The sequence below is a fragment of the Macaca fascicularis genome, chromosome 5, assembly GCF_037993035.2.
Source record: "Macaca fascicularis isolate 582-1 chromosome 5, T2T-MFA8v1.1".
NCBI classification, from domain to species: domain Eukaryota; kingdom Metazoa; phylum Chordata; class Mammalia; order Primates; family Cercopithecidae; genus Macaca; species Macaca fascicularis.
In genome coordinates, this window is record NC_088379.1 from 124506805 (window position 1) to 124532483 (window position 25679).

At 37.4% G+C, this 25679-nt stretch overlaps 1 protein-coding gene across 3 annotated transcripts in view; it reads left to right on the forward strand.

The window, feature by feature from the left end:
• The window catches only part of USP53 (ubiquitin specific peptidase 53), a 78106-nt gene that overhangs the window by 7176 nt on the left and 45251 nt on the right, over window positions 1-25679 (forward strand). For all 3 annotated transcript variants that reach the window (XM_074040378.1, XM_005555804.3, XM_005555805.3), the window contains exon 3: window positions 19455-20141. Coding sequence is in view for 2 of the 3 variants with exons in the window: in XM_005555804.3 (XP_005555861.3) it covers window positions 19998-20141 (144 nt within the window). In the remaining variant the exon portion in view is untranslated. The remainder of the gene's footprint in view (window positions 1-19454; window positions 20142-25679) is intronic.

Genomic DNA, 25679 nt, shown 5'->3' on the forward strand with positions numbered 1-25679 from the left:
GCCTTTTGGGATAAAATTATTGCTGGTAAAGCACTGACTCATAAGAAAGCAGCAGTGACTTATTTTCTTTCTTTTCTTTCTCTCTCTCTTTCTCATACTTCTGATTAATTTTGAAGTTCAAATTTAAGTTTTTTATTTGTAAATATTTTATTGGAAAGTATTAATAACTGATATTAAGCACTTAATATTAAGTTAAAAATTTTGTTTTTTTCTTATTTAAGCCTTACAGAAATTTTAATAACAGTAAATGTTGTAATTATCCTTATTTTACAGGCAAATGTGGATATATGTTTATAACTGCACAAATGCATTCTGAAGGGACACATAAGACATTGGTAGTGGTTGCCTATGGGGAATATAATTGATATGGGGGAGACTTGGTTTTCCTTATATGCTCTTCCATACTGTTTAAAAAATTATTTACGAAAATGTATACTAAAAGAGAGGGAAATTGCTGAGTTTTTCCTTTTAGCTGGACTATTAACTCTTTTAGGAAGAAGCAGTGATCTATCAAATTGTATTGATACATTCAGTAGATCTGCTACTGAAGTACTTATTTACATTGGAGTTAAAAACACAAATGCAGTTTGACAAATATAAATTCTTAGAAAGAGTAAGTTCTACTCTTTTATTTGGGGATATATTATTTTACTTATTTCATATTTGCAGTGTTGTAGAGTAATGCAGTTGCTTTTAACAAGCCATAAGTGAACTTCTGAGAATTTCATTCAATGTAAACAGTTTAGGAGAATATAAGATGCTTTGAAGTGATTCTGCCATTTTTCTCATGTTTTTCTTTAAGAATTTCTTAAGCATTGTGAATATATTTATGTATTTGAACTTTTAGAAATTTTTGCTGTTAAGGAAAAAATTATTCATGACAATTGTTAAAGACAGTAAGGAAGACACTTGTTACAGATAGATATAGGGAGCACTGCAGTGGAGTCTTGCAGATGGGGAGAGAGATTGGGCTCTACTCTGTATACTACAAGTAAAAACGGGAATTTATAGACAATGATGTGGGTGTGGTTGGTGGATGGAAAATTACTAGGGGGCAACATTAGGAATAAGAGGATTCTGGCCAAACTGACCTAACAGGATTCTTGTTGAAGGCAGGCCAGGGTGATCAGACATCACCTAGAGGATGGTGAAGGATGAGGAACCTAATCAGGTATGAGGGTGATCAGATAAGGAGAATGGCTGGCTTGACTTAGTAGGACTTTTGCTAAAATTGGACAACATAGAGACAAACAAGTCCAAAAGTTGAGGAATAGATGAAAAAGAACATGGAATAGCTTGAGTAGAGTTTGATCAAGGAGAGAATCTTTGTCAATATTTTCTGACACCTGTATCTGAAAATATCAAATAGTTACTTGTATTAGTCCCATTCAGAAAATCAAAACTGTCGTATTACATTAGAATTAGTATTAGTGACAGGGGCGCAGTGGCTCATACCTGTAATATCAGCACTTTGAGAGGCCAAGGCAGGAGGTTCGCTTGGGCCCAGGAGGTCAAGGTTGCAGTGAGTCATGATCAGGCCACTACACTCCAGCCTGGATGACAGAGTGAGACTCTAACTCAAACAAAAACAAAAAACAAAACAAAACAAAACAAAACAAAAAGACCTTAAGGAGCCACCAGGGGAAGATAAATTATCTGGTGTTGGAAGTTACCACTGTCCCTACGCTTAAGGTCCAAAGACAGGAGCCCAAGAGCTGGAGCCACCAAGCCTGACCTAGAACCTTAGAGGCCTTTCTATAGACGGGGAACTTGAGCCTTCGAGGAGAATATGCCAGAGATAGCACCAGGGCAGAGAGAGAAGGGGAGAAATACCTTGGCTTCTCTCCTCTGTCTTTGATTTTCTGGCAGTGGCTCTCATTGGCTGAAATGGGCCAGAAATGGATTCACAGGGATCCTGGGAAATGTTTGCAGAGATCAGCTCTGTATGGTTGTCCCATACAGAGCAGAGCAAAGGAGAGAGGAGGATGATTTTGAAATCAAACATGGACATAAACTGCATCGCACTGAAAACTTACCACAATATACAATAGCACCTTGCACTTCTCTTCTAGTGCCACCCCAAAGAAGCAAACACTTTTAAGTCTTTCAGCTGATTATTCTATAGTTTTATTTATATTTCTAAATATGAATTCTGTATTGCTATTTGGTGATTTTTCAAGCTTAAATTAACATTAATTTTCTATGATGATGGATGTCAATTTAGTTCTTTTATTTTCTTCCTTATTGTTGCAATAGAATTGTATCTTTTTTAAATTTTAAATTTTGTGAATATGTAATAGTTGCACATCTTTATGGGGTACATGTGATATTTTGATATAAGCCTACAATGTATAATGATCAAATCAGGGTTGATGGGATGTCCATCGCCTTAAACGTTTGTTTTTTGAGTTAGTAACATTCTAATACTACCCTTGTAGTTATTTTGAAATATACAATAAATTACTGTTAACTTTAGTCACCATATTGTGCTACTGAACACGAGAACTTATTCCTTCTAATTGTATTTTTGCACATTGACCAACCTCTCTTTATCCCTCCTCTCCACTTCCTTTCCCAGCCTCTAGTAATCGTTATTCTGCTCTCTATCTCCATGAGATTGTTTATTTATTTTTTAGCTCCCACATATGAGTGAGTACATGGGATATTTGTCTTCCTGTGCCTGTCTTACTTCACTGAATATCCTTCGGTTCCATCCATATTGTTGCAATTGACCAGATTTCATTCTTTTTTATGGCTGAATAATATCCCCTTATGTATACATACCATATTTTCTTTATCCATTCATCCATTGGTGGACACTTAGGACACTTAGAGTGATTCCATATCTTGGCTATTGTGAATAATGCCACAATAAACATGGGAGTACAGACATCTCTTTGATATACTGATTTTCTTTCTTTTGGATATATACCACTAGGGATTGCTGGATTTTACATTACTTCTTTTTCTCCTGGAACGCATGTAATAAAAAAATAATAATAATATATTCTCACTATTTTTTATAATTATTTTTATGATTTAAATCATTTCAACCACTTTATTATACTTCTTTATAATAAAATAAAAGATGTATATTTTTCCCTTGTGGATTATGTTATACATAAAATTACTTTGGGAACCAGTAAATCTGAACTTTCACTGTCTCCATTTTCAGTATCTATATGCACATAATACATTTTAAGAAATAACTAAAACCTAAGAAGTTAAAAGTTTATTACAAATGTATCTTTTAGTGAGATAAGTTGAGCGTGAGTTAAGGTGCCCAATTAAAGGAAGCTTAAAGTACACCAATATTTTGAGTTGCTCCTTTGTTTGGCACCTGGAGATTTTTGTAGTAAACCTAGAAAATAGAATGCAGTAAGATGTAGGACAGGTGAAGGGTATTTGTCATTATCTTGTAAAGTAGGAGGAAGGCAATTGTGAAAGCAGAACTGGGAAAGAACTACAGACTAATTGTTAGCCAGATCAGTTCTAGGAAAGTGTAAATTTGGAACTGGCAGATCTGTAAATTAATTCCTTTAAATCTAACCATACCTTATATCTCTGGGAAAATCATTATGTTTTCTTGGATGTGCATATCCCAATTTGAAGATCGCTGCCTTTAAATAGTAGAGAACCAAGATTTTAGGGTTGGTGAAAAGTCAAAAAAGGAGAAGGTGACTTGCTAGAGGACAAGTTAGAAATCCCAACTAATTAAGAGTTTCCTCCCTGGTACTTCTGTGTTCGTGATCTTCCTGATGTGCTTCTAGAATCTTTACCTTCCACATTATTTTTCTTAGTGCTACTAGGGTTACCTTAAAACAGGTCTGATCATCATAGGTGCTTTGGTTAGAGGTAAAAGTGTTAAATTGGCCCTTAAAGTGTTTAATTCCGAATTTTAGCTCTACTACTTACAGTCTCTAAAACCTGGAGTCCATTAAACTTCTCCTGACCTGATATTTCTTACAGTGTCAAAAGAAGGAAAAAAGTTAGTTTAGTTTAGTAGCTTTCATACTTTTTTGACCATAACTCAAAGTAAGGAAGATGATTTGCATCACAGTCTAAGTACCTATATCCATATAGTATTTTATTGGAGACCTGAATTTCTTTTTAAATATTTTTATTTTATTTTATTTTTTGAGATGGAGTCTTGTTGTGTTGCACAAGCTGGAGTGCAATGGTGCTATCTCGGCTCACTGCAAGCATCACCTTCTGAGTTCAAGCAATTCTCCTGCCTCAGCCTCCTGAGTAGCTGGGATTACAGGTGTGTGCTACCACACCTGGCTAATTTTTGTATTTTTAGTAGACACGGGGTTTCACCATTTTGGCCAGGCTGGTCTTGAACTCCTGACCTCGTGATCCGCCCACCTTGGCCTCCCAAAGTGTTGGGATTATAGGCATGAGCCACCACACCTGGCCTGAATTTCTTTAAACAGAACCGATGTGTAAATGCTACATTAAGCCCAAAGCAGCCATGTTTTATTATATTACAGAGTGTTAACAATGAACTGTTAGAATGCAAATTACTATATACTAGCCAAAAGAATATCATGACTGTCACATTTTAAACTTTTGTTTCTTAGCATGTATGAGTTTAGAATTATTTAACAATGAAACCCAGTGCATTTAAATATTGTGGAGTTAGGGAGGGAAGTTAGTTATAAATATCTTTATAGATCTGATTTAAAGCTATGGTCGGGGAGGCTGAGGTGACTAGAATTTGTGGAGCAGAATGCTAGAAGGGAAAGAATTTCACAGAGAGAAAACCCTGGCAGTCTGCATAAGAGTGCCCTTGAATCTCTGGCTGGGAACTGGGTACAGGGAGAAACTCCAGGAGGCTGGGGAAAGGAGTACTTGAAAGTTGAACAGGGGAAATTTGAAACTATGTTGAACAGAATAAAATTGAAAACAATATAGCAGACTGTGTGGGATTTAAACTAAGGCAGTGTGGAGGGAAATTTATAACACGAAATGCTTATATTAGAAAAGAAGAAAGCTCTAAGCTTTTATCAGAAAAATGGAAAAAGAAGAGCAAATTAAGCCCAAAGTAAGCAGAGAAAAAAAATAATAGAGTTCTGGAAACCAATGAAATAGAAAACAGGAAAGCAATAGAAAAAAAAAATTAGTGAAATGAAAAGCTGATTATTTGAAAGTATCAATAAAATTGATCCCTAGCCAAGACTGATCAATAAAAGAGAAGATACAAATTAACAGTATCAGGAGTGAAAGAATGGACATCATTGCAAACCTTACCAACATTAAGGGGATAATACAGAGTATTGTGAATTTTTTTGCCAATAAATTTGACAACTAGGTGAAATGGGAAAAGTCCTTTAAAGACACAAACTATGAAAGCTCCCTGAAGAAGAAGTAAAAACCTAAGTAGCACTTTCTATCAAAGAGATCGAGTTTGTGATTTAAAGTATTCCCATAAAGAAAATTCTAGGCCCAGATAGTGCTACTGATGAATTGCACCAGTCTTGTAAGAAGAAATAATAGCAGGTCTTCATAAACTCTTCCAGAAAATTAAAGAGGAAAAAACCCTTCCCAGTTCACTTTATGAGATGATTATAACTCTAATAACGTCCAGGCGCTGTGGCTCACACCTGTAATCCCAGCACTTTGGGAGGCTGAGGTGGGCGGATTACGAGGTCAGGAGATTGAGACCATCCTCGCTAACATGGTGAAACCCAGTCTCTATTAAAAATACAAAAAATTAGCCAGGCGTGGTGGTGGGTGCTTGTAGTCTCAGCTACTTGGGAGGTTGAGGCAGGAGGATGGCATGAACCTGGGAGGCGGAGCTTGCAGTGACCCGAGATTGACTTAAAACAATAGTAATGAAACAGGAAAGGTTCCCTTGTGCGATGGGGGTGTCACTCGCTTCTTCAGTGTCCCCCGCTCAGACCCCTAAGGGAGCATACAGATGGTCAGGCTTTGGGGCTCTGATCCTATGGCAGTGTCTAGGGGTGAATGTTTACAGCTCCTGAAGCCCCAGTGAGCGTGTGTTACAGGGTGGCTCTTTTAGTCTGCCTATAGGCACTTGTGTTAACCAGCTCAATTAGACCCTCTACCTTGTCACAAGGACAGAGGGCTTTTTGTATCCCAGGTTTCTTGCCTTGGTGTAGGGGAAGAATCGGATCACATGTGGTCTTGGAGAATGAGTATAAATAAAATTTTATTATTATATAAATAAAGTTTTATTGAGTCAAAGTAGCTCTCAGCCGGTGGGGGAGCCAGAAGGGAGATGGTTTTCACCTGGAGTTGGGCTACTAGTTGGCCCCGGCCAAACTCCGCCTCTTCCCGGTGATCAATGACCTGGTGGTGTGCCAGTGCCTGTTGATGTGCTTTTGTGCTGGCATGCTTCTTTTGATGACCAGCCGCTCACATCTTCCGCCGATGTGCTCCTCTTGACATCTGGCTGCGTGTGTGTGTGCTCACTAAGGTTTCGGGTTTTTATAGGCCCAGGATGGGGGCGTGGTGGGCCAGGGTGGTCTTGGAAAATGCAACATTTGGGGACAAAGGCAGGAGTGCCTGTCCTCACCTAGGTCCATGGAGGTGGAGCCCTAGCCAGTGACCACAGCCTCCTCTACCCAGCACTTCCCTTCCCCACTTCCATATCATTTAAAGGAACCATGCTCCTCCCTTCCCAGTACTCCTGTGTCAATAACACATACAACCCAATACAATAATAAGTAGAAGATTTGAATGTGTATTTCTCTGAAGATATATGTATGGCATATATCTTCATAAAACTACTCCATATCATTAGTCATTACAGAAATGCACATTGTAACTGTAATGTGATACTGCTAAACACACCCACTAGAATAGTTTAACTTAAAAAGACTTACAGTAACAATTGTTGAAGATGTGGAGTAGTTATAACTCTCCTATATAAGGGGGGAATTAAAAATTGTATAGTATTCAAAAACTTAGAAAAGCACTTTGGCAATTTTCTATAAAGTTAAGCATACATTTATAGTACAACCTAGCAGTCCCACTGCTAGGTATTTACAAGAAAAATGTGTCCACAGAAAGACTTGTACTTGAATGTATATAGGTACTTAATTCATAATAACCCCAAAATGGAAACAACTCTAATTAATCTACCTACTGGTAAAGAGATAAGCAAAAGAATATTATTCCGTAATCAAAAGGAATGTACAACTACTGATTTGTGCAGCAATATAGATGAAACTCAAAAGTATGAGTTCATTTATGAGAAATTCTAGAAAAGTTGAAACTAGGACAGAAAGTGGATCAGTGTTTCCTTGCGGGTTGAATGTATTAATTTTCTATACTACGTAACAAATTACCACAACTTTAACAGCTTAAAACAATGCACATTTATTATTTCACAGTGTTAGTAGGTCAGAAGTCTAGGTCGTTTTTAACTGGATTCTCTGCTCTCTGTCTTACAAAAGTGGTCGAAGCATCAAATGACCTGGCCTTTTATCTGGAGACCCTAAGGAAGAAGAATCTGCTTTCGGGTTCATTCAGGTTGTTGGCAGAGGTATTTCCTTGTAGGAGTGAGGTTCCTGTTTCTTTGTTAACTGTCAACCAGGACCTGTTCTCTCATGTTAAGGCCCCCTCCACCTTCGAAGCAGCAATGGCACATCAAGTCTTTCTCGTGCTTCAAATCTCTCTTTTTCTGTCACCAGCCAGAGAAAGCGCTCTGCTTTTAAGGATTCATGTGATTACATTAGGCCCAACCAGATAATCGCCATATTTTTAGGTCAACTGTGCCATATAATGTAACGTGATAATGGAATAGATATCTTGTCATATTTACAGGTTTCTATAGCGTATGAAATCTGGGGATGGGGGTTGGGTGCACTTTTGGAATTCTGCCTACCACAGTGAGGAAGGTTATTGACTGTGAAGCGGCACAGGAGAGCTTCTCAGGGTGATGGAAATGTTCTATAGCTTGGTTCTGGTAATGGTTACATGACTGTAGGTTTGTCAAAACTTATTGAACTGTACACTAACGGGATGAATTTTATTGATTGCAACTTACACTTCAAAAGCTGGTTAACTTAAACATCCTATGTACAAAAATATTGTACATAGGAAAATTAGCTGTCACTGAGATACTAGTGACCTCTGAATGGTTTAATTTGTATCTTATCGAATAGAAAATAGACTAAAATAGAAATAGAAAAAACAATATAAAATAGAAGAAAGAGTAAGGAAAACTACAGTTGTGTGTGTAAGTAGATTTAGAGGAATAAAAGGGAGGAAGGAGTTAATTACTAGCTGTTCCTCTAGACCTTCTGTTAGAGTTAGATTCCTTCTGCTTTGCCTTCCTTTTTGCTACCCAAGTATTCTGCCTGGGGATTATAAATCTGAATGGTCTTAGCAACATCAGCTCTAGACCTCTGTCAGATATAATAGCAATTGTGCACAACATAGACTATAGTGACTATCTGCTATCATCCATCCAGCCATCTATATATGGTGCCATTATGTGAAATAAAGACTAAAATAATATTGTCCTTTTGGCTCCAGTGTAATAATTACTACCATAAACCTGGTGTTTCTGATATTCTTTCAGGCTGCCATTTTTCTCACTTGCATGCCCTTTCTTTACCATTTCATCTATTCTTATGGTTTCTTGTGTTTATATGTTCATGACTTGAAAATCCATTATGTTCAACCCTAAACTCTTCTACAGGATTACCTTTTGAATCTAAATGTTTACTGGATCTCACCCCTTGAATGTTCTGTAGAATCTCTTTCATTTTATCCCAAATGGAACTCTATTTTCTCTCAAACAAGCTCATTTTCCTATAAATGCTATATGAGTTGGTGTAACAGTACTACTACCATGCACTGTAGAAACCTGGGAACTTTCTTTACTTTCCTCTATGCTTCATAGGTTTTGCTGACCTTACATCTGAAAGAGTGTCATATTCATCCCCTGTTCCTGCTACCGCTGCCCTTGTGCAGGCCCATGCCATCTCTCCTCCGCATTCCTTCACCAGCCTCCCAATTTATCCCTTTTACGTGCAGATTAATTTACCTCAAATTCATCTGATTCATTGCCATGGTCTGTTTATACCACAAGTCTGATTGTAATTTCCCTGCTTAAAACCAACAAAAGCTTTTTGCCACCTATTAGGTGAAGTCTAAATTTCTTATGTGACCTTCAAGACCAGCCATGATCTGACCCCTGGTTCTGTCTGCCTCATACTTTATTGTGTATATTACTTGATTACTTGGTTCATAGCATTTCTTTGAAATACATCTTGTCCTCCCAACATACACATGAAACTTGTGCTCATTTTTGGTTTTATAGTAAGATGTAACCTCTCTAAGAAGCCCATTCTGCTTCCACGTGGATCTTGTGCTATAATATGCATATCTCTGACTTTGCATATTTACATGTTTTGTTCTTTTTTTCTTTGGGCTTCAGCTGCACATAAGAGTTAATATTTTTTTATTTTCTAAGTTGGCTGTCTAACCTTGTTTCAATTATACATACATACTCCTTGCTCAGGTGATCATATAATGCATATGTGTTTTCACACATACATTGTTTTACCAAAGTGAGATCATATTAAATTCCTGCATTTTGCCTTTGTCACTCAACAACACTGTTGTATTTTCCTCTAATGTGGTCTTGTGGTCTGTCTCTGGAGAGTGGCTATAAACACTACCCCGTCCCTGACAGGACTTCAGGAGATCTGGTCATTGGTGTTTACAGTGTGCCTTTCACAGGATACTTCTTTATCCTGGCATATGACCTAATGCCTTAGTATCCATGACCTTTGATAGGTGTCTCTCACAGGAAACTTGTTTATACTGGCAGATGCCCTTGTAGCTCTTGTCTTACCTGTGTTGAGTTTATTCCTATCTAGATAGCCATTCTCTGGAAGAGTCCTGACCAGAAAAGAAGTTGGATTCCGCTGTTATTGGGTGAGACACACAGGATACAACTCACTAAAACACATGAAATAACAGAAGCAGTGTTACTTACAAATTGAGAGAGGAGAGGGCAGCATGCCTCCTACGGCCAACTGGAAGCGAGGAGCCACCAAGACACGCATATTCAACCACTGGGTAGGGAGCAAGAGACAGAGAGCAAGGGGAACCTTTGAGCCAAAGCCTTTATTGGAGTCCAGGATATTACCTAGGTGGGTTTCCTGCAGGGAGTTCTAATTGGTGGGTTTAGAGTAAGTGGGTACATGTTTCATGGAGTCACTGCGACTGAAAGGTGGTCACTGTGGCATATCTGCACAGCCCATGCAGGCTGTGTGAGTCAGTAGGTCAAGTCAAGGGGGTTGTATTTCACTGACCACCTATAAAGAGGTGGTAACTAGGAAGCAATTGTATAAAGTAGATATCTGGATTGACCACATTGAGGAACTAGCAGGCAGAAAACTGGAAACTGTCAAGGGTAACTGAGCACTGTTTCTGATACGAGAAAGTCCAACTTATGTTCAAAGTGAATGCAGAGGTAACATAAAATTATAGGAATTCACTGCAAACACCCTGTTAGCAATTATGTTCCTACTGATGGATATTTACTTTATTTCCTTCATTATTTACTAGTACAACCTAATGTACCTCAATAAAAATAGTACTTTTATTTCTGGGGTATAGATTCTCAGTATTGAGTTTTGGAGGTTGAAGTGTGTTTTAAATTTTAATAGTTGTTGCCATGTTGATCTAATATTGCCAGAGAGTATAATAGTATGATTACATTTTTTGTTAGCAGTGAAAGAAGGTACTTCTTCCCTTTTATCTTCACCAATAGTATTTTTATATTTTTGCCAGTCTGCTAGAAATGAAGCAGCTTTCAACTACTGTATTATAATTCCTCTGATTTTGGAGGTCCCCAAGATCCCTCCCACCTGACAGATTTGTTGATTCTCTAGCAGGACTCACAGGGCTCAGCATATAGTTGTATGCATTGCTGTGATTTATTACAGTGAAAGGATATAAAGCAGGATCAGCAAACAGAGAAGGAGCAGGAGGTGAAGTCTGGAGGAAACCCGGCACAAACTTCCAGTTGTCTTCTGCCGGTGGAGTCATACAGGGCACACTGATTTCTCCAGCAATAGATTTTGTGATGACATGTGTAAAATGTTGTGTACCAGGATGCTCATTAGAGACTCAGTGCTTAACATTTTATTATGGGGTGGTCACATAAGCATCCTCTGCCTGGGACGTACCAAAATTCCAGAGTTCCAGAAGGAAAACAGGTGTTGAGGATAAACATTTTGTCTGTGCAGTTTAAGTGCAGTGACCCACTCTTATCAGGGTCATAGAAGCCTTCCCAAATCTTAAATTCCCAAAGGTCAGCCCTGCAAGCAGACCACTGTAAGGATGGCAGTCTCAGGAGTGCTATGTAAAGTCTTTTCTTTTGCTCTTTTTAAAAATCAGCTTTATTGAAATGTAATCACATACCATACAGTTCACCCTTTAAAAGTGTAAAATTCAGTGGTTTTTAGTATATTCACAGAAATATATGTACATTACCACAGTCAATTTTGGAACATTCTTACCACCTCAGAAAGAAACTCTACCTTTAATGATCGCCCCTCATGCTCCTATAGCCCCCACTTGTCCAGTCTTAAACAACCATTAATCTTCTCTCTATCTTAGTAGATTTCCTAGTTGTGGACATTTCATATGAATGGAATCATATAATATGTGATCTTTTGTAACTGACTTCTTACACTTTGCTTAACTTTTTAAATGTTCATTCATGTTGTAATATGTGTCACTACTTCCTTTTTATGGCTGAATAATATTCCACTATATGAATATACATAACACATTTTGTTTATCCATTGATTGGCTGATGGACATTTGTTTGGGTTGATTCCACTTTTTGACTGTTATGAATAATGCTCTGTTAGCTATTTTCTTCACAGCCTCCCAAATATTTATTGAGAGAATAAATACAGACACGTTTTCATTCTCATAATAAACTGCATTATTCTTTTCAATAGTATGTTATTCCTTTGACATATTGATAGATTCTGTTTGCTAGCATTTTCTTTATAATTTTTGTACCTATAATCATGTCACATTCATATGAGATTTACTATGTTTTGATATGAAGGATATGTTAGCCTTATGAAATGATTTGGGGTTACTTTCTATTTCATTTTCCCTGTGGCCTGCAGGGATCTAACACTAGAATTAACTGTTACTTGAAGTCTAGATGAAATTTAACTTTGAATTTATCTGACCCAGATGCCATTTAACATGGGAGAACTTTTATCTCTTTTCCATTTTCTTCTAAACTAGCCTTTTTAAGCTTTTCATTTTTCCTTGTATTAATTTTGGTAATTTGTATTTTGTAGGAAATTACCTGTTCCTTTAGATTTTCAAAGTTATTGCCATAAGAAAGAAAGTAATATTCTTACCATTGCTTATGTGTCTGGTCATTTCTCCTTTATCAATTTCGTTAGTGTTTATGTTTCTCTTTCTCTCTTTTTTTTTTTTTTTTCACCTTTATCAGGCTTTTTGTAAAGATGTTGTCAGTTTTTGTAAAATTTTACTTTGGGATTTATTTTTTCTATTGTTTGACTATAAATTGACTTGGAAATCTGTTTTCTTTTTAGTATTTAGGTTTCACAGTTTTCATCTTCTCTTTTTTCCTTTTTTTTTTTTTTTTTTTTTTTTTTGAGACAGAGTCTCGCTCTGTCGCCCAGGCTGGAGTGCTGTGGCGGGATCTCAGCTCACTGCAAGCTCCGCCTCCCGGGTTCCCGCCATTCTCCTGCCTCAGCCTCCCGAGTAGCTGGGACTACAGGCGCCTGCCACCTCGCCTGGCTAGTTTTTTTTTTTTTTTTTGTATTTTTTAGTAGAGACGGGGTTTCACCGTGTTAGCCAGGATGGTCTCGATCTCCTGACCTCCTGATCCGCCCGTCTCGGCCTCCCAAAGTGCTGGGATTACAGGCTTGAGCCACCGCGCCCGGCCTTTTCCTACATCATGTTTGAATTCTTTGAGTTACACATCCTGTTTTTATCTGAGTTTCTCAGTCTCTAATTCTGGGAAATTCTTAATCATTTCTAGAGATATTTACTTATTTCCCTTCCTGAGAATCTTACTAGATATTGACATTTAAATATTTTAACAATGTCTCATACCTTTTGAGAAGTGTTTATATTTTCTGCTTCCTTATTCCTTTTTTAATGTTTTGTAGGAGAATTGCTTGGCCTGAACTTGTTGCTCACTAGTATGTTCTTGCCCTATATTCTGTTTTTTTTTTTTGAGACAGAGTCTTGCTCTGTCACCTAGGCTGGAATGCAGTGGCGCGATCTCAGCTCACTGCAAACGCCGCCTCCCGGGTTCACACCATTCTCCTGCCTCAGCCTCCCCGGTAGCTGGGACTACAGGTGCCCACCACCACACCCGGCTAATTTTTTGGTATTTTTTAGTAGAGACAGGGTTTCACCATGTTAGCCAGGATGGTCTCGATCTCTTGACCTCGTGATCCGCCTGCCTTGGGCTCCCAAAGTGCTGGGATTACAGGTGTGAGCCACCGCACCTGGCCCCTGTATTCAATTTGCTAGTTAACTCATCGAGTTTTATTTCAGCAGTTTGAAAAATCTTGACGTATCTTCAATTGGTGAATATTTATTATGTTTGTTTTAAATTTGTGTTCACTTTAGTCTTTTTTCTTATGGTATAGATTGTTCAGTTTGTTGCCTTTCTTTCATTGTGCTCATACTCTCCAAGTGTCTGGTTATATTTTTCCTAGAAGTACCAAGTTATGAGCTAGTAATATTTGCTTGGGGAGCAGGGTGAAAGACCAGGCTCTAACATGCGTTTTTGTGTGATTTCATGGAGTAGATGTGGGGGTGTATGAACTTGATTCGGGGTGATGCATTTCGACAGTTGGTGCCAAAAAAGAACTTCCTGTTGACCTGCCTAGAGGCATCATCTTCTCCAGGACCTGCTATTCTTATTGTATTTATGCAGCACGGATGAGGACAGAACACACAGGGGCCTTGCAGGTGACCTAAACTTGTTACCGTTTCCCAAACTGCTTGTGTTCTGGTGCTTTCCTGATATAATAATCTCCTGTACTCTGCAGATGGCACTGGGGTGGTAGCAGAGCTTTTCTGTCTCATTGCATCCTGTAGGGTAGAAATTCTCTGCCCAGAGCATTGCCCAGAGCAATGGAAAAGGTCATAACTAGGTGTTTTCCAGTTGGTAGCATTTGGCCTGCTCCATCTCTTGGTTGCCATTTCCTTAACACCCTAGAAGCCAGTTGCTTTTAGTGTCCCCAAGGTTTTTCCTTCATTAGACTGCTTTTTGCTTTTGTGTAATCTACAGGGTTGAGATGGAGGGAGGGAAGCAGAAGTTTGAAATCTTGTGCTGGAATGGAAGCCATAATATTTTTAAATTATCTGTTTGTGTCTGTGCCCCTCACCAAACTAAACCCCTTAAGGGTAGTGATTTTTATATGTATGCTAAGGTATATATTAAAATAGTTCATGGAGCAGACTTGGTGTCTAATAAAGTTTATTGAAAATATTTCAAAAAGATTCTTTCATTAAAAATAAAAATGTACTACCAATACAGAACTTCCTTAATGTTGTAAAAACATGATTAAATTTATGAAAACCTTAATTTGTGCGCAAAGTTTCAGGATCATTTAGATCACTTTAGAAGGGGTTATAAACTGTAGAGTAAAATTAAAATAAGAAAACAACTAACATAATACATTCATCCCTCAGTGGACTGGTTCCAGGACCTACTGCAGATACCACAATCCATGGATTCTTAAATTCTTCAGTGGACCCTGGGGAACCCACAGATAGTAAAAGTTGGTCCTCCACAGCTGAGGTTCCGCATCCCACAAACACTGTATTTTTGATCTGTGGTTCTTGAATCCACAGATGCAGAACTCGTGGATATGGAGGACTGGCTGTATAGTCCTCCAAATGTTTTATAATTCTCAAAACATTTAACCTATGTTAAAACGCACTGTTATTGTTATCCCCATCTTAAAAGTGAAGAAACCATGAATCAGAGATGGTAAGAATGTATCTAAGACTAAGCAGCCAATAAATAGGCCTAGAAACAAAGTCTCCTGACTTGGATTCTTTTAGAGACTGATACTTCTTTATTTTTCAGTGCTTCACTATTTTAATGGCTATTTGATTAATGATATTGAACTGATCTGTGTCATTATGTCTGTCATCTTTTTGTGCTATGGAACTCAATGACTGTTACCCAGAGTTTTTGTTGTTGTTGTTTGTTTTTAGAGACAGCATCTTGCTGCCCTGCCACCCAGGCTGGAGTGCAGTGGTGCAATCTTAGTTCACTGTAGCCTCAAACTTCTGGGCTCAAGTAATCCTCCCGCCTCAGCTTCCTGAGTAAAACTATGCTTGGCTTTTTTTTTTTTTTTTTTTTTTTTAATTTTTTGTAGAGACAAGGTCTTGCTATGTTGCCCAGGCTAGTCTTGAACCCCTAGTTTCAAGTGATCCTCCCCACTCGATCTCCAGAAGTGCTGGGATTACACATGTGGGCCACCCTGCGTGGTCATCACCCGAGTTTAAAGCCAGAGTTCTTAAAAAGGGCTTGTGAGATCCCACATGATCTGTGTTTTTCCCATTTACTTTTCTCTTTGTTCACATTTCTCCTGCCACACCAGGCTTTATATTACTATTTCTCCACTGTACCAGATACGCTCCTCAGTATCTTTGAGGTTTCTGTTCACTGTGCTTGGAATTCTTTCTCTCAGGTGGCTTCTTCATCCCTTTCCAATCTTTGTGCAAATGTAACCTCAATGAGACCATTGTTCATTATCCTATCTAAAAGCACAAACCATCCCACATTATATATACTTCCTATCTCTTTTTCTTAGATTGCTTTTGTTGCTACTTAGCACATAACCCTTCTAGTACACTGTACAATTTATTATACATTAAGGTATTGTCTGCCTTTTGTCATTATAATGTTAGTTCCAGTGATTGGTTCAATACGTGACTCAAAAAATGTTGAATGAAGTAATTCATCAACAAAATTCAGTTGATTAGACAAAACTGTTAGTAATACAGGTATACTGCTGAGGTATTGCAGGTTTGATTCCAGACCACTGCAATAAAGCAAGTTGCAGGAATTTTTTTGTTTTGCTGTGCATATAAAAGTTATGTTTACACTATACCACAGTCTATTAAGTGTGCAAAATAGCATTGTCTAAAAAGACAATGTATATATCTTACTTAAAAGCTACAGTTAGAAAATGCTAATGATCATTTGAGCTTTCAGTGAGTTGTAACCGTTTTGCTGATAGAGGGTCTTGCCTTGATGTTGATGGCTGCGACTGAATCAGGGTGATGGTTGCTGAAGGTTGAGGTGGCTGTGGCTATTTCTTAAAATAAGGCAATGATGAAGTTTGTCACATTGACTCTTTCTTTCACCAAAGATTCCTCTGTAGCATGTGACAACATATCAAACAGTGTAGCTATTTGATAACATATTCCCCACCGTAGATCTTCTTTCAGAATTGGGGTCGAACCCTGACACTGCAGTAATGTTCTAAACAGCATCTTCACCAGAAGTTGGTTTCATCTCAGGAAGCCACTTTCTTTACTCAGCCACAAGAAGCAATTCCCCTGTTCAAGTTTTATCATGAGATTGTAGCAATTCAGTCACATCTTTACATTCCACCTACAATTTTAGTTCTCTTGCTGTTTACATCCAGTTACTTTCTCCACTGAAGTCTTGAGCCCCTCAGAGTCATTCGTAAGTGTTGGAATCATTAACCAAATATCCTGTTAATGTTCATATTTTGCCCTCTTCTTGTGAATCCTGATTGTTCTTTATGGCGTCTAGAATGGTGAATCCTTTTCAGAAGGTTTTTCAGTTTACTTTGCCCAGATCCATCAGAGGACTCTCTTTCTGTGGCAGCTATGGCCTTATGAAATGTGTTTCTTTTTTTTTTCTTTTTTCTTTTTTTTTTTTTTTTGAGACAGAGTCTCGCTCCATCGCCCAGGCGGGAGTGGTGCAATCTCTGCTCACTGCAAGCTCTGCCGCCTCCCAGGTTCACGCCATTCTGCCTCAGCCTCCCTAGAAGCTGGGACTACAGGCGCCCGCCACCACGCCCGGCTACTGTTTTTTTATTTTTAGTAGAGACGGGGTTTTACCGTGTTCGCCAGGATGGTCTTGATCTCCTGACCTCGTGATCCGCCCGCCTCGGCCGCCCAAAGTGCTAGGATTACAGGCGTGAGCCACCACGCCCGGCCCGAAATGTGTTTCTTAAATAATGGGACTTAAAAGTCAAAATACTCCTTGATCCATGAACTGCAGAATGGTTATTGCAGGGATGAAAGCGACATTCATCTCTTTGTACATCACCATCAAGAAATCTTGGGTAACCAGGTGCATTGTCAATAAACAGCAATATTTTGAAAGGAATCTTTTTCTGAGCAGTAGGTCTTCAACTGTGGGCTTAAAATATTCAGTAAACCATGCTGTAAACAGATGTGCTGTCATCCAGGCTTTGTTGTTCCATTTGTAGAGTACAGTCAGTCTAGATTTATCATGATTTTTAAGGCCCTAGAATTTTCAGAATGATAAGTGAGCATTGGCTTCAACTCGAAGTCAACAACTGCATTAGGTCCTAATAAGAGAGTTGGCCTGCAGCTGGAAAGGCGGCCGCCCCCTCGCCCGTCACGCAACGCACATTCTTGGGGAACCTGGTGCTAAACCATTTGTAGACGAACTGCTTCTGGGTCGGGGTTTTGTATGTAGCAGAGCAGCTCCCTCACTGCAATCTATTGAAAGTCAGCCCTCAACACAAGGGTTGGAAAAAATTAAAAAGTAATTAAAAAAAAAAAAAAAAAAAGAGTCAGCCTGTCCTTTGAAGCTTTGAAGCCAGGCGTTGACTTCTTTCTGACTGAGAATGTCCTGGATGGCATCTTCTTCTATCTGTCCATATCATTGTCAGTCTTCAACTGTTTCTTTAACAGATGACAGTCTTCATCTGTCAAACAGTTGATGACTGTTTCTTCTTCAACACGGAAAATCTGCTAATTAGTGTAGCCATCAGTTAGCTAGATCTCTGGATAATTTGCTGTAGCTTCTCCATCAGCATTTGCTGACTCACCTTGTATTTTTATGTTATGGAGATGGTATCTTTCCTTAAACCTCCTGAACCAACGCCTTTTAGCTTCCTACTTTTCTTCTTTAGCTTCCTCACCCTCTTTTTCTCAGCTTTCATAGAATTAAAGAGCGTTAGGGCCTTGCTCTGGATTGGGCTTTGGCTTGAAGGAATGTTGTAACTGGTTGGATCTTCTATCCAGGCCACTTAAATTTTCTCAATATCAGCAATAAGGGAGTTTCGCTTTCTTATCATTCAGGTGTTTACTTGAGTAGCACTTTTAATTTTCCTTCAAGAGCTTTCCCTTTGCATTCACAACTTGGGTTACTTACTGTTTGGTGTAGGAAGCCTACCTTTCCGCCTGTCTCGGCTTTCAACATGCCTTCCTCACCAAGCTTAGTCATTTCCAACTTTTAACTGAAAATGAGAGACATGCGACTCCTTTTCCTTGAACGCCTAGGGGCCATTGTAGGGTTATGAACTGACCTCATTTCAATACTGCTGCATCTCAGGGAATGGGGAGGCCTGAGGACAGGAGAGAGTTGGGGAAACAGGTGGTCAGTGGAGCAGTCAGAATACACACATTCATGGATTATGCTTGCTATCGTATATGGGAGTGGTTCATATTGCCTGAAAACAATTACAGTAGTAACATCAAAGATAACTCACCACAGGTCAGCATAACGGATACAGTAATAATGAAAAAGAATTACTGAAGTGTCACATAGACATGAAGTGGGCATATGCTGTTGGGAAAATGGTGCTGGTAGATTGGCTTGGTACAGGGTTGGCACACACCTTCAATTTGTTAAAAAGGCAGTATATCTGCAAAGTGCAATTGAGTAAAATGCTATAAAACAAGGTATTCTTGTACTCATTTGTTTTTAATTCATAAGTTTAACATTTAAAGTCCTTTTAATCAGGAGTGTGCATTTGTTGATACCATGGAAATTTAATTCACCAAGATTTATTTATGACTTAAAGGTTTCTTTTGAATAATTATACATACCATTTACATAAAATCTGTCTTTTTTGGAAAAATACAATTCTGTGTAAGACGGATAACAGTATATTAATAAATAGAACAATTTAGTATTGACAGATATAGGATACCAGCTGAAATATAATTTCTAGGTTTTTGGAGAATATTTTCCTTATGAAACCATCCTTTGAACATTGAGCTTAAGATAGGTAGGGATTGATGTCACAGTGATATTTTAAAAATGTAAATGATGAAATTTAAAAAAATATATATTAGAATGCTATCAGTTCTAATCCTTTTTATGACGAGTTTTAATTCTATATTCAATATTTGTGTTGAAATGGTAAAGTTGAGTTTTCTTATTTGCATTTGCATTTAAACTTTTTTTTTCTTTTTTGTAGATTTGCTTTGAGGTCACGGTTGATATGAAATATGGAGTCACCTTTCATAACTTCACCTGGGAAAGAGAAAGAAAACTTTCTTGTTAAAAAAACATAAGAAAAACAAACAACCAAAGGAATCATGCCAAATGCCAACTCTCCATCTTTTTGTATTATTAGCATATTCTGTGCATCAGGACAAATGGCTTATGCATTAAAGGAGATGATTTGTTTATCAGTATTTTTAGCCATTAAAAAAAATTGTTTTCATATTAACCTTATACAGCTCCCATAAAATTTAACACATCTAAACATCTTTAAGGCCTTGTTTAAAACAGCTGTCTTTTTTAGTGCTTAGAACTTCTATGTTTATGCACCGTATTGTTACTTGTCAAAGTCTTTAAGAGTTTATAACATCAGGAAAGATATGGACTTGGAAACTTCCATTATTAAAATAGACTGCAGTGGATTTAAGTGGACAATTCAAGACATCCATTTTATTGTCCAAAATATTACATAAAAATGTATAGTTTTTAGCCTAAATGCAAACAAAGTTGCTTGAAAATGGCATGGGTAAAATTCTTACGGAAACCTGGTGGCAATCTTGGAAAAGTTTATCAGCCTGGAAGTATGCTATCCCTAGCCCCTACCAAAGGCTTGTTAAATGAACCAGGACAAAACAGCTGCTTTCTTAATAGTGCTGTACAGGTGAGACCATAATTACTTACTATATTTTAAAAAGTACTTTTCAGAATATCCCTTGTTTAACGCTTCTTTAGCTCATACATTAAAAATAAAGTTACTATAGATTAGAATGACTTTTTAATATAACTTTTAATGGGAGCAAAAATGTTTTGGCTGGTCATTTTGGTTTTTATAATAAATGGAAATGTTTTTTTCAACAGACTGATGTATCGCTGTGATATAAATAATCTTCTTATTTAAAAGGTTTATTTAGTAAATTAAGGACATTTTTCTAACATACACAAACATTTTTGTTTTAATCAGCTAACACCCCTCCCTTAAAAAAACATACAGTAGGGCGAGGTGGCGGGCGCCTGTAGTCCCAGCTACTAGGGAGGCTGAGGCAGGAGAATGGCGTAAACCCGGGAGGCGGAGCTTGCAGTGAGCTGAGATCCGGCCACTGCACTCCAGCCCGGGCGACAGAGCGAGACTCCCTCTCAAAAAAAAAAAAAAAAAAAAAAACATACAGTATATGGATCCCTGTAGATAGAATAAAAAGACTGCTTGGATTGAAATGAGAATGCAGAGTTTTTAATCTCAGTACTCAAACTCCCTTCACCTCCCACTGTGGTCCTTAAATTACCTCTGTGGAATCATCATTTGGGCAGCACTGTTTTGGTTAAATTGGAGGATAATCCATTTTGCTTCAATCCTTATTGAAAATCTTTTAATTAACCTGCTTTTCTGCCTTAGATAACTATACTTTCTTATGCATAATAAAGTTTTTATTCAGCAGTTTTAGATTTTATAGATCCTGTGTCCTGACCATTGTAGAGTACTAAAGATGAGGAAGATTTAGAATACTGATAAATTTTTCTATTGACCTTAGAATATACCTTAAAAGAATTCATATATAATGATTCACTTTTCATGTGTATTTTTTCTTTTGAAAACTAATAGAGAAAAATATTTGTTGATTAGCTCATTTGACGGATAAACACGTGTAGAGTGTGTCAAGCGTACAGACGTCTGACTCAGAGCTGTGTTCTCTGTTGCCTTCTACCTGAGACAGATGCCAAACTTGAATGTTCTCTAACTCACCCAGGAAAGAGAAGCAGCTGGTATTAAGAAAGCATTAATTTACTTTAGTTCACTTAAATGCTAGTGTTCTGCCCTGGCTCAAAGATCCCACTGACATTACTGTGACAAATGCAGAAAAATATTTATTCAGTGGCAATGGATATAGTGAAATATTAGATACCAAAAGACCTGGAATTAAATGATTTTGATGGAATCAGGCTGTGAGAAAGGGTTTCTGCCTTTTCAGATACTTTTCTATTTATCCGTTTTCCTACCCCTTTTCCCTTTTATGTTTCCCCTCTGTTTCTGTCCGTTTCATTAGCACCCAAAATACTATGTATAGTTCAGAGAAACAAAACGCATATTAGAACAGGTGAAAATTTTGAGTGAGGAAACTTACATGGATCAGAACATTGAGAAGTATTCCTATGATTATGTTTTTTTTTTTTTTTTTTTTTTTGAGACGGAGTCTTGCTCTGTCGCCCAGGCTGGAGTGCAGTGGCCGGATCTCAGCTCACTGCAAGCTCCGCCTCCCGGGTTCACGCCATTCTCCTGCCTCAGCCTCCCGAGTAGCTGGGACTACAGGCGCCCGCCACCTCGCCCGGCTAGTTTTTTGTATTTTTTTAGTAGAGACGGGGTTTCACTGTGTTAGCCAGGATGGTCTCAATCTCCTGACCTCGTGATCCGCCCGTCTCGGCCTCCCAAAGTGCTGGGATTACAGGCTTGAGCCACCGCGCCCGGCCTGATTATGTATTTTTTAAAAAATGAACGTTCTTCTGACATTTACCATGAAGACCGTTTACTTATACTCTCTGCATAGTTGCCATTTCTGGTGCTCATCAGTTTTTTGCATAGATCCACATTCCATCTGATATCCTTTGCTTTTGCTTGAAGGTTCTTTCTTGTAATACAGGTTTATTGGTGATCAATTCTTTCAGCTTTTGTATGTCTGGAAAAGATCTGTATTTCACTTTTGTTTTTGAAAGATATTTTCACTCATTAAAGATGGTCCAAGTTGACATTTTTCTTTCAGTACTTTAAAGATTTTTGCTTCTCTGTGTTTTAGCTTGCATTATTCTAATGAAAAATCTAATATTCTGATCTTTGTTTCTCTGTATGTTATTTGTTCTTTTTCTCTAGGTGCTTTTAAGATTTTCTCCTTATCATTGGCTTAAACCAATTTAATGATGTTTCCTGATACAGGTTTCTTCATATTTCTTGTGTTTGGGTTTGTTGAGCATCTTGGATCTGTGGGTTTTGGATTTAAATCAAATTTGGAAACACTTTGTTATTTCTTCAAATAATTTTTCTGACTCTTCCCTCCTTTGGGGTTTTCCAGTTACATACGCAGTGGGTTGCCTGAAGTTTTCCAGTTGTTCTACAGCTCACTGATGCTCTCTTTATTTTCTTTCTCAGTCTTTTTTTCTCTTTGTGTTTTATTTTGTGTGGTGTCTGTTACTCCATTTTCAAGTTCATTAATCTTTTCCTTTGTATTGCCTAACTGCAATTAATCCCATCCAGTGTATTTTTTGTCTTAGACATTGTAGTTTTCACTTTGAGAAGTTTGATCTTGGTCTTCTTAAAATCTCTTTCATGTCTCTACTTAGCATTTGCTAGTCTGTTAAACATGTGAAGTGTAGTTGTAATAATTGTTATTACGTACTTGTCTGCTAATTCTGTTATTTGTATAAATACTGGGTGTGTTTCAATAACTTGTTTTTTTTTTTTTTTCTTATCTTGTTTTTGTTTTCTTTTAATACTTGGTAATCTTTTGTTGGATGTCAGACAAATTTTACCTTGTCAGGTTATGGATATTTTTATATTCCTAAAAATAATCTAGAACTTTGTTCTGAGACAGAGTTTATTTGGAAGCAGTTTGATCATTTTACTTTAAACTTTGTTAGGCAGGACAGAGCTGTGTTTACTTTTGGATTAAATTCTCTGCTATTGAGACTCTTCTTTTTCAACCATTGCTCTGTGAATTATGAAGTTTTCTCTTTGGCTGCAGGAATAGGCACTATCTTGGGCCTGTGCGAGCTCTGGGCAGTATTCCCTCTAATCTTTTTGGGTGTTTCTTTCCCAGGCCTCAGACAGTTTCCTCATAGTACACCCCCAAATACTGGAGGGGGATCGTCTACTGATCCCTGATGTTAACTCTCTGTGCAGCTCTCTGCAGTACTCGGCCCTGTCAACTCTAGCAGCTTTGGGGGATCTGCTGGTCTCTGTTATCTGCCATTTAAGCTAATTTACAAAGCCAATTCTCCCTGACAAAACAACTATTCAAATAGATTTTCTATGAGATAAGACCTGACTTTCTTTTTGAAAATCCAGAATGCAAATGTTGATTTGCAATTTGATGAATACTTTTTAAAAAATGCTGAGAAATAAATTGTAGAATATGTCTTATAAGAATTTACTAAACACGACATTACAATGTTTAGATCTGATATAAGACAGAAAAATGAATTTATATGCCATTTCATATTAATATTTAAGCTATTTCTTACATTATTTTTAAGTAAAGAATGTATGATGAAAGGTTTGTATTTAATATATGTATAGATATGTGTTGATCTTTTGGGACTAATATAAGAAATATGTATAAATATTCAAAAATAACTACATTAATTTTGTTAGGCACCATTTAAATTGCTACATGCAAATAATGAAAAAGTGTATATTGCTAAAAACTAATTAGTTCAACAACTAGCTTAAACCTTAATTTTTTAAAAATAAGTGATAGAATATAATCAACATTTTAAAATGAAATGGGACCAGGAACATTGGCTCACACCTGTAATCCTAGCACTTTGGGAGGCCAAAGTAGGTGGATCACTTGAGGTCACGAGTTTGAGACCAGCTTAGCCAACATGGTGAAACCCTGTCTCTACCAAAAACACAAAAATTAGCTGGGTGTGGTGGCAGGCGCCTGTAGTTCCAGCTACTCAGGAGGCTGAGGCAGGAGAATCGCTTGAACCCAGGAGGCTGAGGTTGCATTGAGCCAAGGGCACCATCACATTCCAGCCTGGGCAAGAAAGTGAGACTCCATCTAAAAAATAAATAAATAAAAATAAAATAAAATGAAATGGATGAAGATTAACTATAATTAGGATAATTATTTTGTGATAGCCATTTGTTAAAGTAGCCTTTACACTATTGTGTTAAAGACAGTAATGTACAGGGAACTTGAAATAAATCACATAAAACATTTCATCTGTAGTTTGATCCAGTGTAACTCAGAGTTTTTGTAATCATAGAAGACATTCTAGTTACATTTGGAAGACTTCACTAACTTTATAAACAGATTATAGAGGGTATTCTATTTTAGCTGAATATTTTAAACTTTAATGCAAAAGCAGTACAATTAGGTCTAATATAACACATTAGTGTGATTTTAATGTCTGAGAAGCAAAGTTATAACATTTAGTATTATAATACTGTTTAATAGCTCACATTTTTTGTATTCTTACTGCTTGTTTGAACATTACATATGTCACCTAATTTAATCCTTACAACATCCGTAAGAGGTAAGTACTACATTTATCTTTATTTTACTGATGAGAAAACTGAGTCCCAGAAAATATTTTGCCTGAGTCAGTCCAGAAATTGGTAAACAGTAAACTCAGAATTAGAAACCAGACACCTGCCTTCAGATGTGTTTTATTAACCTCAGTGGTATACTATTTCTAAAGCTGTGCTGTCATTAAATCATTTTCTTTGTTGGTAAAATGGATTTCATTGTATTTTTTAAAATATGCTAGGATGTGATACTCAAGAAAGTTTTTAAACATCATCAAGTGCTTTGCAAAAACACTGAGTTATCTGTGGTAGGAAAATTGATCCTATTCATTATGCTTTAATAAAAGGCAACGTTTAAGGAGAAATTCTAAAATGACATTTAGTTGTGGAGTAGTTGAAAATATAGGACATATTAAAACCAGTTTGTTTTTATTTACTTTTTGTTTTTATTTGGGAGAAAGGAGAGATCATGAATAGATTTTCTTAGGTTATTTGAGGACACGACTAAAAGATAGAGAAATTTGAAGATATTATTTGTTTATTGTAGTAGTAGTATCAGTCACAAATAGCAGCTGGTACTCGTTGCATGCCAGTTGAGTACCATACCCTGCTCTAGAAACATTACATATTATTTAATCCTTACAAGAACTTTATGAGACACAAGTACTGTTCTTATCCTCATTGTGTAGAATTTAGGTTTTTCAGAATGATTTTATGTACTGGACTGATTTGTTTTGACAGTTACAATCTTTTTGGGTTTGCTTTATCTTTGTCTTTTAGTAGCAGAAGATAAGTGATAATTGCAGCAAGTATATACTTAGGTAATTTATTAATGGCTGCTGCTTACTATGCTGTACACAGGTACCCCCTTTCTTGTTCCATGTACAGTGACTGCACACACCTCTGCTCACCCCTTTTTCTTAGCATAATGTGCAGACCCCTATTTAGTACACTCTGGCTTTA